This window comes from Accipiter gentilis, chromosome 29 (genome assembly GCF_929443795.1).
Source record: "Accipiter gentilis chromosome 29, bAccGen1.1, whole genome shotgun sequence".
NCBI classification, from domain to species: Eukaryota; Metazoa; Chordata; class Aves; order Accipitriformes; family Accipitridae; genus Astur; species Astur gentilis.
The window spans coordinates 3,138,736-3,151,442 of NC_064908.1; the positions used below are offsets into that span (position 1 = coordinate 3,138,736).

General features: G+C 58.4%; 1 protein-coding gene across 6 annotated transcripts in view; it reads right to left on the reverse strand.

Moving 5' to 3' along the window:
• The window catches only part of TMCC2 (transmembrane and coiled-coil domain family 2), a 29,120-nt gene that overhangs the window by 3,181 nt on the left and 13,232 nt on the right, over window positions 1-12,707 (reverse strand). For 2 of the 6 annotated variants that reach the window (XM_049832818.1, XM_049832817.1), the window contains 2 exons: window positions 571-1,505; window positions 97-232 (listed from right to left, as the gene is read on the reverse strand). In XM_049832818.1, the coding sequence (XP_049688775.1) occupies window positions 97-232; window positions 571-1,505 (1,071 nt within the window). Of the gene's footprint in view, window positions 1-96; window positions 233-570; window positions 1,506-5,134; window positions 5,491-8,953; window positions 9,057-9,686; window positions 10,416-11,930; window positions 12,631-12,707 lie in introns of those variants that run through there. The other 4 variants (XM_049832820.1, XM_049832819.1, XM_049832822.1 and 1 more) reach the window with 4 other exon arrangements.

Sequence of the window (12,707 nt, forward strand, 5' to 3'; positions counted from 1 at the left end):
CCCCATTGCCCACCCTCTTTCCCAGCCCAGGGTCCCTCCTTTGCCCCGTGGATGGAGGGTGCAGTGGGGGGGGGCTGAGCCCTCACGCTCCCCTACCTGGATGTCCCGAGCCCTCTCATAGGACTGGTAGGCCACCTTCTCCTCCATGCTGGCCAGCTCCTGCTTCAGGTTGGTCATCTCGTTCTGGTGCAGCTCGGTGAGGTCGTTCAGCTGCTCCTCCAGGCGCTCGTACCTGTGCACGGGGATGGAGGGGTGCTGGGGTGGGCAGGTCTCCCCGCGGACCCCCCTGCCCTCCTTCCCCTGATGCCGGGGAAACCACTCGGCCCCTCCAACCCACCCCGCTCCTGGCTGCAGCTGGTTATGGCTGCCAAAGGGAAAGCAGTGCATGACCCTCCACGGGAGCGGGGCTGCTGGGGGGGTCTGGCGGTGAGGAGGGCAGTGGGGACTGTAGCTCCCCATGTCCCTGGCAAGCAGGGCTTAGGGAGACAAGCCCAGGATGGTGGCCTTGTTGTCCCCGAAGAGCCACCCTGGGTGACACGTGCTGTCACCCCGGCACCCACCCGTCCCTACCTGTACCGCTCCTCTTGCAAGCACTGCGTCATATAGGTGTAATCCCGCTGCAGCTGCGCCTTGAGGTCCTCCATGGAGTCTTCCAGGTGCGACTGGCTGTCCTTGATCTCCCGGAGCTCCTCTAGGATGGTGTCGAAGTTATTGTGATGGCTGTCCAGCGTGTTGGACTTGGGGCTCCCCAAGCCGCCGGGTCCTGCCCCTGAGTTGCTGCCGCCGGCCGAGCCGGAGGTGGCACTGGAGCACTCATCGTCGCTGCCGTACTTGGGGCTGGAGACCAGGGTGGCACTGCCGCTGAGAGCCCGTGAAGCCTCCTCCGGGTGCCCGTCATCCAGCGTGTCCTTCAGGTGGGCGATATTATCCGCGCTGCCGAACTTGTTTCGGATGAGGCTGGCGAATTCCCGGGGCTTGGAAACCACAGCGGTGTGGGTGGCCTGGGAGAGACCCGAGAGCCCTCCCTTGACGCCCTCCACCACGCCGCCACCAAAGCCGCTGATGCTGGAGCGAACGTTGGCACCCACGTCCTTGAGACCCTGGTGCATGTCCCGGAAGACATCCTTGGGCTGCCGAGAAGGACCGTTCTGCTCGATCTCCTTCAGCTTCTTGTGGTAGTGCTCCAGCTTCTTGTGTAGCTGCGCGATGGTCTGCGCCGACTTCTGATTCTTCTTCTCGAAAACCTGCTTGATGCGGGAGGCTTGCTGCTTGTCCGCATTATTGGCCAGCTTCAGGTACTCGGCCACGTTGTCATCCCGCGCCTCCTGCTCGATCTTGATCTGCTCGGTGATCTTGAGGATCTTCTGGTGCAGGTGCTCAATGGCGGCTTTTGTCCTGTGAGGGTCAGGGGTGCCATCGGGGACGTCCAGGCAGACGGTGCCGTCGGTGTCCCCGTGCCCGGCGGTGGAGGGCAGGCTGAGCGCGGTCACATCCCCCTTGTCCAGCTGCGAGCAAAGAGAGAGGAGGGTGATGCTCAACGGAGGGGGCTAACGCCCAGGCAGCCCCCGGGGAGGGGGCAGGAGAGGAACAGGGTGAGGGGCAGAGGAGGGAGAGGCAGGCAAAAGCTGGGCAGGGGAAGAGTTAACCAGAGCAATAGCAAGAAGTTGTTTTTTTTCCGGCCGGTTAAGCATTTCCCAGCCGTACCACTACTGCTGGCATCCAGGAATAAGCCAGTTAGAGGGCACAGCGACAAAATAATTAGGGTTTCGGGGCTGGTTTTGGCCAATGGTTTTCAGCAGGGAGCATCGCCGCCAGGAGCTTGACTCTGACTTTCCGCCCTTGCTCTGTGCGGAGACGGGCACCCGCGTTTCTGGGCTGCTGGACACCCAGGGAAAAAGGAGCCGGGAGCTAAAACTGGAACCCATCATCAACTCTCCCACCAAAGCAGTGGTGAGAGCAGGGATTGAGCAATCCGGAGGTATTTTAGTCTCATTTTCAGACTTTGGCTTTTAGCCTAGAGGCACACAGGAGTTTTTCAGCTGAAGAGAAACTCTGCCAGAACCCCAGTTTGTGAGTGACTCAGGAGCAGCTCCTGATCCCCAGAGAGCAGCAGGCTGCAGGCGCAGGGACTCTTTTGCTTGCTTTTCCAAGGTTTCTCACCTGGTAATGCCAGACTCCTCTTGCAAACACAAGCTGTCGCCTAGAAAGTTCGGACACATGCTGGTTTCCATTTTACAGATGGAAAAATTGGAGCTTTGGGAGAGGAAATCGCTTGCCTGAGGCCACGCTTAAAATCACTGGCAGAGCCTGGACTGCAACCCAGGGTCCTGCCTCGCGCTCTCCCACTCGGGCATGCTGCTTTGCCACTTGAAAAAAAAATAATCACTAAATCTTTCCAGTTGCTGGGTTTTATATGCAGATTCTTATGCAAATCTCAGTGGTTGTATAAATGGCTCCTGGCTTCTAATTAAGAGCTGCTTGAAAGTTAAATACTGTTGGCAGACCTGAATAATTTCTAATTTCCATCACACTTTCCCCGAATGACCCCTTAATAGGGATAATGCTGGGAGATCATTACTTAGGAGTGTGTTATCACCAGGAAATGCCTTGCGCGGGAGGGAGGAATGTTCTCAAGATGTTGCTTATAAACACTCCCGTCTGCAGCAGGTCCTGCACGGGGCTTGGAAAAGCAGAGGCAAGTGCTGCCCTCCTGTTATTTACTTGCATCTCCTCCTTCCCCGGCGCTGCTGTCCTGTCGGGAGCCCAGGGGTGCTGGGGCTTCATGTGGGGGTCTCAGCCTCCTCGGGAGACAAAAGCAGACAACCACAAGTTCAGTGGGAGCATCCCCCAGCTCCCTCCCCAAGGTTTTTTCTTCTCTCTCCATTGCAGCAGTGCTAAAGCAACCTGGGTCAGGGGCTGGAGGATAAGAGCAAAAGGGACAATCCAGCAGCCCCCAGCCCGCAGGCAGACACAGGGCAGAGCTGGGAGCTGGCTTCAGTCCAGCTGGAGAAGCACTTTTTTTAAAAAAAAAAATAATGCCCAACAAACGTGCAGAGTTTTCAGACCCTGCTGCCAGGCTATTCTCAGTCTCTCGGCCGGGCTGGGCCCTCCAGCCACCCCAGGAAGAGTTTCGCTTTGGTTTCTTATCAAAGGGCAGAAATTAGAAGCAGCAGGAAACAGACCTTTTGCCCAGATGTGCAATTCTCTGTACAGTGAGGGACAAACCGGCCATGGCAAAGGAAAAGGCAGCCCTGGAGATGCTGAAATGGGAAAACCCAGCTGGGCCAGTGAAGGGGAGAAGTTGCTCAAACTTTGTTTCCCAAAAGGGAAAGGTTTGGGAGTCACCCAAACCTTTACCCCTACAAAGCTGATCTTCTGGATGTATTCATGGGAGTGTCTTTGGGAGCACAGGGGGAAGGGAGGGCAGGATGGGTGGTGAACGGCATGGATCCGATGCTGCCCATCCATGCTGACGTGGCTGGGGTGAAATCCTTTCCCCAAGACCCACCAAAAGCTCTGCTCTCTCTCAGACACAGGGCACGTTATAGGAAAGCCGTATCAGGTTATTGCTTTGAAAACAACGACCGAAAAAAGACAATACCGATCTCTGCAGTAATAACAGACAGTGCCTGCTAAATCCCAGAAAGCCTAAATGACTGTGCAGTGGATTTAAGCAGGGGATTAGTAAAAGCCACACTTTCCCTACATGCAGAAAACCTTCTGGTAGGCACATCAAAATGAAAGTGCTGTTTTCCAGCGCTTCTTTTCCAGGCAGATTCGGAGGGGAGAGCAGCGGCTGATGTGGGATGCGGGAGGAACGCAGGACGCAGGAAGAAAAATTATTCTTATCAACAGAGTTCAACCCAGGAGAGCTGAGATATGCAAAAGGCTCAAGCTAATAAGCTGAGCAAACAGTACTTAGAGGGCCACGACCGGGCACAATTATGCAATGCTGGTTTATTTGCTGCTGCAGGTTTGATGGAAGAAAGCCCAGGTGGCAGGTGAGGCGCTCGGGGCCCAACAGCTCGCTCGTGGCCGTGTCCCCGGTGTGGGGCTGTGGGTCTCCCGGCACACCCATGACTGGAAGGGATTTAAACCCATTCTTAAGAAATTGCACAATTATTGCAAAGTTCAGAACAAAACTCTCAAGACACTTACTCATGCCCTGAACTATTCTGTTTTCCATACCCTATAGCCTACTAGGAAGCGCAGTGGATGAGCTAATGCCGTGGCTCGTGCTGCACTGACCCTGAACGAGGACTTTCACTACGAAGCGTGAATGTGTTTCCCAGCTAAAATACAACACGGGGACGAAACGGCTGTGGGAAGGACCATATGCACATTCAAGCATGGAAAAAATAAGTAGCACCAAGCTGTCGAGGGATGCTGGCATTCAGGGCAGACCTGAGGAGCTGCTGCACTGATCCGGCAGCTCCATAGCACGGGCGTCACCGTGCCCCGGTCCCTTGGAAAGCCCTGAGGCAGAGGCCACAGCCGGCAGAGAAACGCAGGTAGGCAGCGGACGTGGGAAGGTTGATTTCGGGGTGGTCATTAAATCCGGGTGCTTCTGCGGCCCCTCTTCCCCAGAGCACTTTATCAGCGTAATTTGGGACAGCATCCGCGCTGCTAGTCGGTGATTGCAACTGGTGTCCCCAGTCCTGTCCCCGTCCCCACGTGCGTTCGCAGCCCCGTGCCTCCCAGAGCGGAGCCGCTATTCCCACCAGACCACGTTACCCACCCCAGGCGTTGAAAATAGAAGCAGGAGCCCTGACTCACACTTCCCACCCTCCTTTCAAGCCTGCAGCAGAGACCGAAGCAGGCAGCCCTGTGTCCCCCTCCGCGCCCCGCCTGCCGCCTGCTCCCGTGCCGTCCCCGGACGGCCACAACGGGCCGGCAGCAGCTGCCTCCGTTAATTTACCAGCCTGAGAATAATTTTTCTTACATAACGTGGAAAGGCACGTTAAGGGTTTCAGCTCGCAGCGGAGCTTCCCACCCCATCTTTGCTGCACCGGCACGGATGGGTTTCGTTCATGGAGTGCCAGAAACGGAGGTACCGAAAGCCCCCGCGGTTCTCTCTGCCCATCGCCATCCTCCTCGCGGTCTTATTCTAACCCCAACGGCTGCCCAGACCTACCTCCATCGCGGGCAGGGCTCGGGTCTCCCGGGACTAGACGGCGTGGGCTGCTCGGCCGCGTCCCCGCAGCATCCCGGAGCCCGGCAGCGATGTGCGGGCAGCGCTGGCTGCCATGGCAGGGTGCCTGAGCTGGGGAAAGCGGCAGCTGACGGCAGCAAAGTTTCAGGAGAGCAGCAGGGTGGGAGGGAGAAGGAGAACCCTCCTGCAGGACCCCCCGTCAGGGCTAGGGCTGGCCCTGCGTCCCCGGGTGCTTCCCGAAGGCGCAGGGACTGAGCCGATAGCTGCAGCGGGATTGCCGACTCAGGAAATCTGCTGGAGCTGTTTACAGCTCTCAGAGAGTGGAGCTTTCAGGGCTGTAATGCAAAACCCCCCTCGTCCCCGTGGCGGGATATTCACACGCCTCCAGCCCCATACGCTGCCTGTGCCCTGACGCAGGGGCTCGGGACGGGCTCTTGTCATCTGCTGTGTCACACACCAGGACATAAAGCCTGAGAGAGGCAGGGGGAGGCATGCACAAAGCAAAACCCTGGGTGGGACCGATGCACGGGAAAGAATACAGTTGCCCATCAAGGAGCTAGGCAGCCTGAGGTCAGGAACCAGCCACTTGTGCCAGGACCAGGTGGTGTCTTGGCCCATGCCGTGCACCGGGATGGAGCCGGATCTGGCCCGCTCACGACACAGAGAGCGATGGGGAAAGTTGCACCGACCCGATTCTGCCACGGGAGAACATGCAATGCACAGAAAACACAGCCAGCCGACTGGCCAGATCCAAGTGTTTGAGACTTCACGTGCAATCAAAAAGATATTAAATGCGACACCCGAAAAGCAAGCAGAGGTGACAGCAGCCTCTGGTTCTGCAGAAGCAGGTGGCAGTCTGGAGTTACCCCCCAAGCGCTGTATTTATGCTGGGGCAGTGGAGCTAGCGAGGGGCCAAAGCAAAAGTCCTGGGTGAGAAAGGAGACGTGGAGCTTGTGCGTTTGACATAGCCCAAACCCGCGGGGTTGCACAGAGCAGAGTCGATGTGGTCAGCGCTGCAGGATCAGGCTTGGATAAGAGCGATTGAGGAAAGCAGAATTCAAGCCCACAGCCTTACGCCGTGCCAGACCAAAGCCCTCAATGTGCCCTGCAGATGCTGGGGCTGTTCGAAACCTCAAACCAACTGTGGCCACAGATCAGAGCATCTGTGCAGCTGCAAACAACAGGCTAAATGAGGAAGGTTCATTTGCAGCTCTCTGGTATAGTTATTTCTCAAAAAAAGCAACAAGAGAACAACAGCTTAGGAAGTATTCTCAGCCACACATTGAATTGTACAGGCTGGACTGATGAGCTGATCGTGACCTAGATGCATGTTTAATGGAGAAGACCGTGCTGCTCCCACAGCTGAGATAAATCCAAGCACCGCTCAGCATCACGCTTCCCATCGTCTCTTGGGCTGTTCCTACATCCATCCGTGCCCTGGAAGTGTAACCTGCCATGTCGGAGAGGCTCTGGGTGCAACGTTGCACCTCTGAGCTACCCCGTGGTGCACAGCCCGCACAGCGCAGCCAGCACTGCCCGTGCCGGAGCTGGCCCTGCCCCGGGTTTAGCAGCTGGGGCAAGCAGCGCAAAAATCAACCTGACCCAGCATGGATGGATTCGAGAGGTTTGGTTCGATGGCTCCACAAAAGCACCATCCCCAGGTCTCAGTCCCTCTGTATCCTGCCAATGCGAGCTCCCCTAAACCTCGCCACGGACGCTGCCCTTGCAACAGTGATGAAGCCTCCCTGCGGGAACACTTCCCTTCCAGGAGACATCGGCTTTGACAGGTCTGGGGCAGGGGCTGCCGCAAGCTGCCTGCGCTGCTGGGCCATGGGAACACGCGCGGCTGCGGAGAAGGAACAGGAGGAAACAGGCACAGAAGCAGCAGCGTCTGCTCGGGCTGCTCTGAGCCGCAAAGGCATTCCCTCGAATCGCCTGCAGCCTTTAGCCTGCTGGACCCAGCAGACCCCTCCGGGACCAGTGTCGGTACCTACGCTCACTGGTCTCCATGCATCCCTGGGTGCTGGGAGCCAGGAGGAGGCAGAGCCGGAGCAGCCCGTCAGGACCGGTCTGTGATGCGAAGCTGCCAAAGCACAGTTTGACACCAATAACTAAAATCCTTGGCCCCCTCCAACCCAGGCTGTCACCGTGCCGTGCACGGCACCCTGCCCAGGGCATCCCCAGCCGTGCCGCCGTGCCTGGCAGGTGTTTATAAGAGATGGTGCTTGGGAGCAAGGGACAGGCTGAATCGACCACGCGGCAGCGCAGATCACCAGCGCTGGCTTCCGAAACCGGTGTTGGCTGCTGGCCCCACGGTGGAGAAGCAGTGCTGGAGGGACCTGGCTGGTCCCCACACCCCAGCCTGGGGACAGCACAGCCCTGCGCTGACCTGAGCATCCCTGCAGGCTACGTAACCCCTATGGGAGTTGCTTCTACACATGGAGCCATTGGAAGCCCCTGTCGGGAGGACAGGATCTCATAGGCAAAAGACTCCCCTCCCCGTCCGGCTGCGAGTTTGCAGGAACAAACTCTGTGCATGCCAGTGCTGAGCCCCTTCCCTGCACACCTGCCCACTGTTTGCAGGCACTGGCAGGGGGCTGTGGTACCATCCACAGCGAAGGGCACAGAGAAGAACAGATTCCCCGGTAAGTTAAACCCACCAGGAGCAGAAACCAGCTGTACCTACCATACGGTGCTCAGCTGCGCCGGAGCAGGGAGAGGAAGGAGCAGAGTTTCCTCCCGGTGCCGCACCGACGCTCCGGAGATGTGGGGTACAGCCAGACCCTGTGGGCAACGCCGCAATGCTGCCCACAGGGACCGGTGCTGGCAGCACACACGGTTCCTTGCCGGCGTGGGTAGGAGCCGTGTGTCTCCCGTGGGCCGGCACTGCTCCTCGTCCGTCCCTCCGATCCCACCGAGCTGCCCCAGCGAGGGTGGATTTTGTAGCCTGGCCAAACCCTGGGCCACGGATGCCTCCGGGCATGACACAGGGCAGATTACCGAGGGACATTCATCTTTGGTTTAACATCTCTCATAACATCACTTCTCGTTTTAGCACAGGAGCCAGAGGTCACTTCCCATCACTCTTCTGCCGTCTCAGCAGGGCAGGAAAAATCCCCAGCTGCAGAAGACACTCTGGAAAACACCCTGCTCCGAGCTCTGCTTGCCATTTCCCTCATTTAAAGCACCGGGGCCAGACCCAAAGCCCATCTGCTCCCCGCCGGTCGCTCGCAGCCATTGTTGCAGGCAGCGAAGGGAAGCGCTTTTTGGGGCTGCCAGGCACAGCCCGGCTTCCATGCTGCGACTCGGTCCTCCCAGCCTCTGGTTAACTGTAATGGTCCCCCCCGCCCCGAGCCCCCTACACCTCCTGCCAGCTCCCAGCCCCCTGCAAACCCTGCCTGACCTGCCAGGCTGTCCCTGGCCTTGGGGAAGGAGGGAGGAGCACAGATTTCCCCAGAGGAGGCTGAAGAAGTGAGGATTTGATAAACGCCAGGATGCTCAGGATGAGACTTTGCAGGCAGCCTGCTGTAACGAGACCTGGAGAGCATTTTTTTTGTATTTACTGGGGACCTCGGGCAGCTTGATTCATAGGAAACCCCCTGTCCTCAGCTCCCCAGTGCAAGGGGAAGGATAGGGTTAGCAAATAATTGCAGAAGCAAGAACGTCGCCTATTGATGCCCCAGCAAAGCGAGGTGGAGCAATGGCGCAGCATCTCCCTACCACACGATGCACAGCCTCCCTTCCATGCGACACAAAAACCCCGCCACCACGGGAAAAGTGGGGGTTTTGCAAGGAAATTACCCGAGAGGTTGTTGGTGGACTCCCCTTCATCCTTAGCACCAGCTCTGCTTTAGGAGACTTAGTCCGCTGCTTAGAAAGCGGCAGCTATGTTTTCCAGGCCTGGCTGTAAGAGGCAAATTTAAAAATAAATAAACCCCAGCTCCCATGCAAAGGAAATCCCTGGACAGACACAAAAGCACAACACATTCGGTGTGTGCCAACTCTGAGTGGTGCAGAATCTGGCCCTGAATGCTTACCAAGTCCTGGTCTGAGCACCTCAACTAAGAGACAGGTCACCTAGCAATGCAACACAAACACACGGCAAATTTTGGACTCAGGCCGGCACAGGCGGCAGCTGGGACCGGGCTTAGCGGGAGCGCACAGGGCCTGAGCTTAGCACAGAGAAACCGGTACTAAAAAAAGGAGGAAGACCAGCCGAGCTGCACTGGAGTTTCCTCCACTGGGCTGGGAAAGCTGCATACAGATTATCGGGAGCCGGGGTGTTGATACAGGTGAAGAGCTGCAAAGTCCACCGCTTCTCAACCTCGCATTCCCGAATGCTTTTGGTGTCCAAAGCAAGTGCCTTCTTGGCCAAGAGCTCAACCCTTGCAAGCAGCGGCCACGCAGCGCCCAGCACCAGCCTGACCTTCGCCCGCAGGTACCACCTTGCTCCTCACCCCTTATTCCTGGACATCCCGAGTCCTTCCCTTGCTGGTGCCTAGGAGCAGGAAGGAGAGCGGAGGGGGGTACTTACAAAGACACCCAGCAGAGAATTTAAGAGCAATATCCTTTTCCCGGTACAGGAGTCGGGTGGATGCGGTTCCGGCATGAGGATGCCCTGGTCGTTCCTGCAAAGCGCCTGGCCGGTGCTCCGCGAGGCGGCCGGATCCTCTCCCTCTGTCATGGCTGCGGTTAAGGAGTCGAAGGGGCAGAGAGGATCGTACGACGTGCGTTTGCGGGAGAGGCACTACGAGTCTCTGAGGCAGCCAAGAACAAGCAGCACAGGCTGGTGAGCAGGGAGGGAGCCCGGGGGAGCGGGAACAGGCTGGGTGCCACAGGGGCCGGTCCTGCTCCTCCAACTGTGCTGGGAGAACAAACAGCACCGCCAAGCGCTGCCTGGCCGGGCTGCCTTCCGAACCGTGCAGAGAACAAACAAATGAGCCACTGCAGTTCGCCGGTCCCCATTCTGAGCTGGGATGGTGCCACCATCCCACGGGGCTCTCAGCGGCAGCAGGTGGGGATCATGCTCCTGCACGGCACCCGGCGAAGAGCCCCGCATGGAAGGTGGCTGTGTGGGGACAGATGGGCAGATCCCAGGATCCGTCCCTGCTGCCCTGGGCTCGCGGAGTCCCTGTGCCTCTGTGCCCATCCATACCATGCAGATCCCAGCATCTCCTAATCCGACACCACATTCTCCGCATTGGGGACTGTCCCTGGTGCCCTGGGCTTGCAGGTCACCGGGAGGGACGTGTCTGCAGAGATAATTCAATGACCATCCCTCACAGGTGAAGCTCTTTCAGGGCCCTGCCTATGCTTGGAGAATCTTTGGAAAAATTCCTGCTGTTGTTTTTACTGGAGGGAGTAACCCTAGCAGCTTCAGCAATGGTGCTGCTATTTCGCTTGCTGGGTGACACAGCATTAAAACCACAAGCAGCACCCCCAGCCCATGCTGCAGCTGGGTTTCGACACCTCTGACAGGGTGCTTGTGCAGCTGGGAGGGATTTTTGGCAGCTGGTGTATGAAGGGTTTGAGAGGGAAGGCAGGGAGAGGCAGAGCCGCAGCAAGGCGAGGAGTCACAAGGCAGGACCCTGCTTTGCTCATCCTGACTCAGGAGCCAAATCCTGCTCTCAGCTACAACCCAGCCTCCTGCCCACGGCGGCAGGGAATGGGCAGGAGAGATCGCGGCATGGACACGAACCTTGCTCCCCCAATCCTGCCCTGTCCACCCTGAGCATCCACCCCGCACACCAGCCGCCCGCTCGACCCAAATCCCCCCGGTGCGGGCGGCAAGGCGGCGTTTGCGATGCCTGCCTGTCGCGGAGCGGGAGCTGCTGGTGGGCTGGAAACAACAGCCATATGTCAACGAAGGCTGAGGAACACGATGTCTTTTGCTAGGGGGTGAATCAGTATGAGAGTCTGATATTCTTCTTCGCCTGAATTAATTAAGCAGCAATCTCGGGTATCTTTGTCTTCAGAGCTATTATCTGCTTTTCCCAAAGTGCTCCTCGAAGCACCATCCCAAGGGGAGTGAGAGAAAGAGTTCCCCCCCCCCCCCCCCGCTTTGCTCACAGACTCTCATTCCCCTGTGACACACGGGGAGGTGGAAGTAGAGAGGTGGGAGCCGACCTGGACGTGAGTACTCTCATACCTCCAGTTTTGTGAAGCTCGGCGGGGGCTCAGTTTGCAGCCGAGGCCAGCAGTTCCCCCTGAAAACCCTTGGCACGTGTGGGGTCCCTGCACACCGGTACCCACTCGGGACCCTGCTCGGATGCCAAGGGGATGCCCAGCTATGGGGCCGTGAGGCTGCAGGCAGGGCAGCTTTACACCATCTTTCCTCCTATTCACTTTTGCAGTCACCGCTGGCCTATTTTAGCTCCTTCCTCTGGGACTTTAAACGAGAACTCGCCCGGAATTTGGGTGGGAGGGGAGGATGTACTTTGCCTCTGTCAGCAAATCCTCCTAAAGAGATGCAAGAGACTTCACCCAGTGCATGGAAATGTTGGCCCTGGTTCCCAGCTGGGGAAATCAAGGCAGGGAGTGAGGGAAAACCCCTACCCGGGTTAGACATGTGGGAAGAGCAACCAAAGCAGTGAGACTCGAAGGTCGTGCATCCCCTTAGCTCCTGCCAGCTCCTCGGGGATCATTAGGTGCTCAGCACCTCCAGAGAGCAGGCTACCTGCTCAGGAGCTCAGCTTCAAGCTTCTGGTTTTAGGATCGCTGGCCCCAGCGCCACAAAATTCCCATTGAAAGTGAGGGTTAGGGGCAAAAAAGCACTTACCAGCATCCCACCATCCGAGCCACCCCAGCGCGCCCGGCCGACCTCCCTCACCACCACCGCGTCCTCACCACCGCAGGGAGAAAGGATACTCAAGAAGTGCCATGGAACAAACCCGGATTCCTACCGGCAAGTCCCCGGCCCTGGGGGATCTCCCCTCCGAGCTGGAGCCGGGCTGGGGCTGCTCAGCACCCTGACGGGCCGTGCTGGCCCTGGGGGGTCCCGTCTGGGCCGCGCAGAGTCCCCATCCCTGTCCCCGTCCCAGTTGTCAACTGAGACCAGTTCTGGGTAACCGGAGCCGTAGGAGGCGAAAAATCACGTCCCCGCCCTGAAACCGAAGGCGGTCGGATGCCAGCGGGGCCGGAGGGAGCCAGGGCTGAGCTGGACACGCTGAAACCAGAAAGCAAGTGCCTGGACAGGGGAGATGAACTTTGCCTGATGACCCTGAGCCGCTGGGGCGAGGGCTGAGCTGTCCCGCAGCCTCCTGGCCACCTCTCGCCCGGGTCCCTCCATGCCCATGGGCCACAGCCGCCCCCGGGGTGGATGTTCAGAACCCGCCGGTTTCTCGCCACTGACTATAATCCGTCTCGCCCTGATATAGCCACTGACCCGGCGAGCATCTAAATTTAGCGGGATGAATCGTGCCCTGTGTTTGGAGGGCTGATGCCCTTGAGGCAGCGGGACGGTGGGGAGGGGGGCTATAAGGATGGGTCCCCCCCTGCAAGACAGAGCCCCAGGACGCTGCGGACCACCTCCAGCAGAGACCGGGCAGGCGGCAAG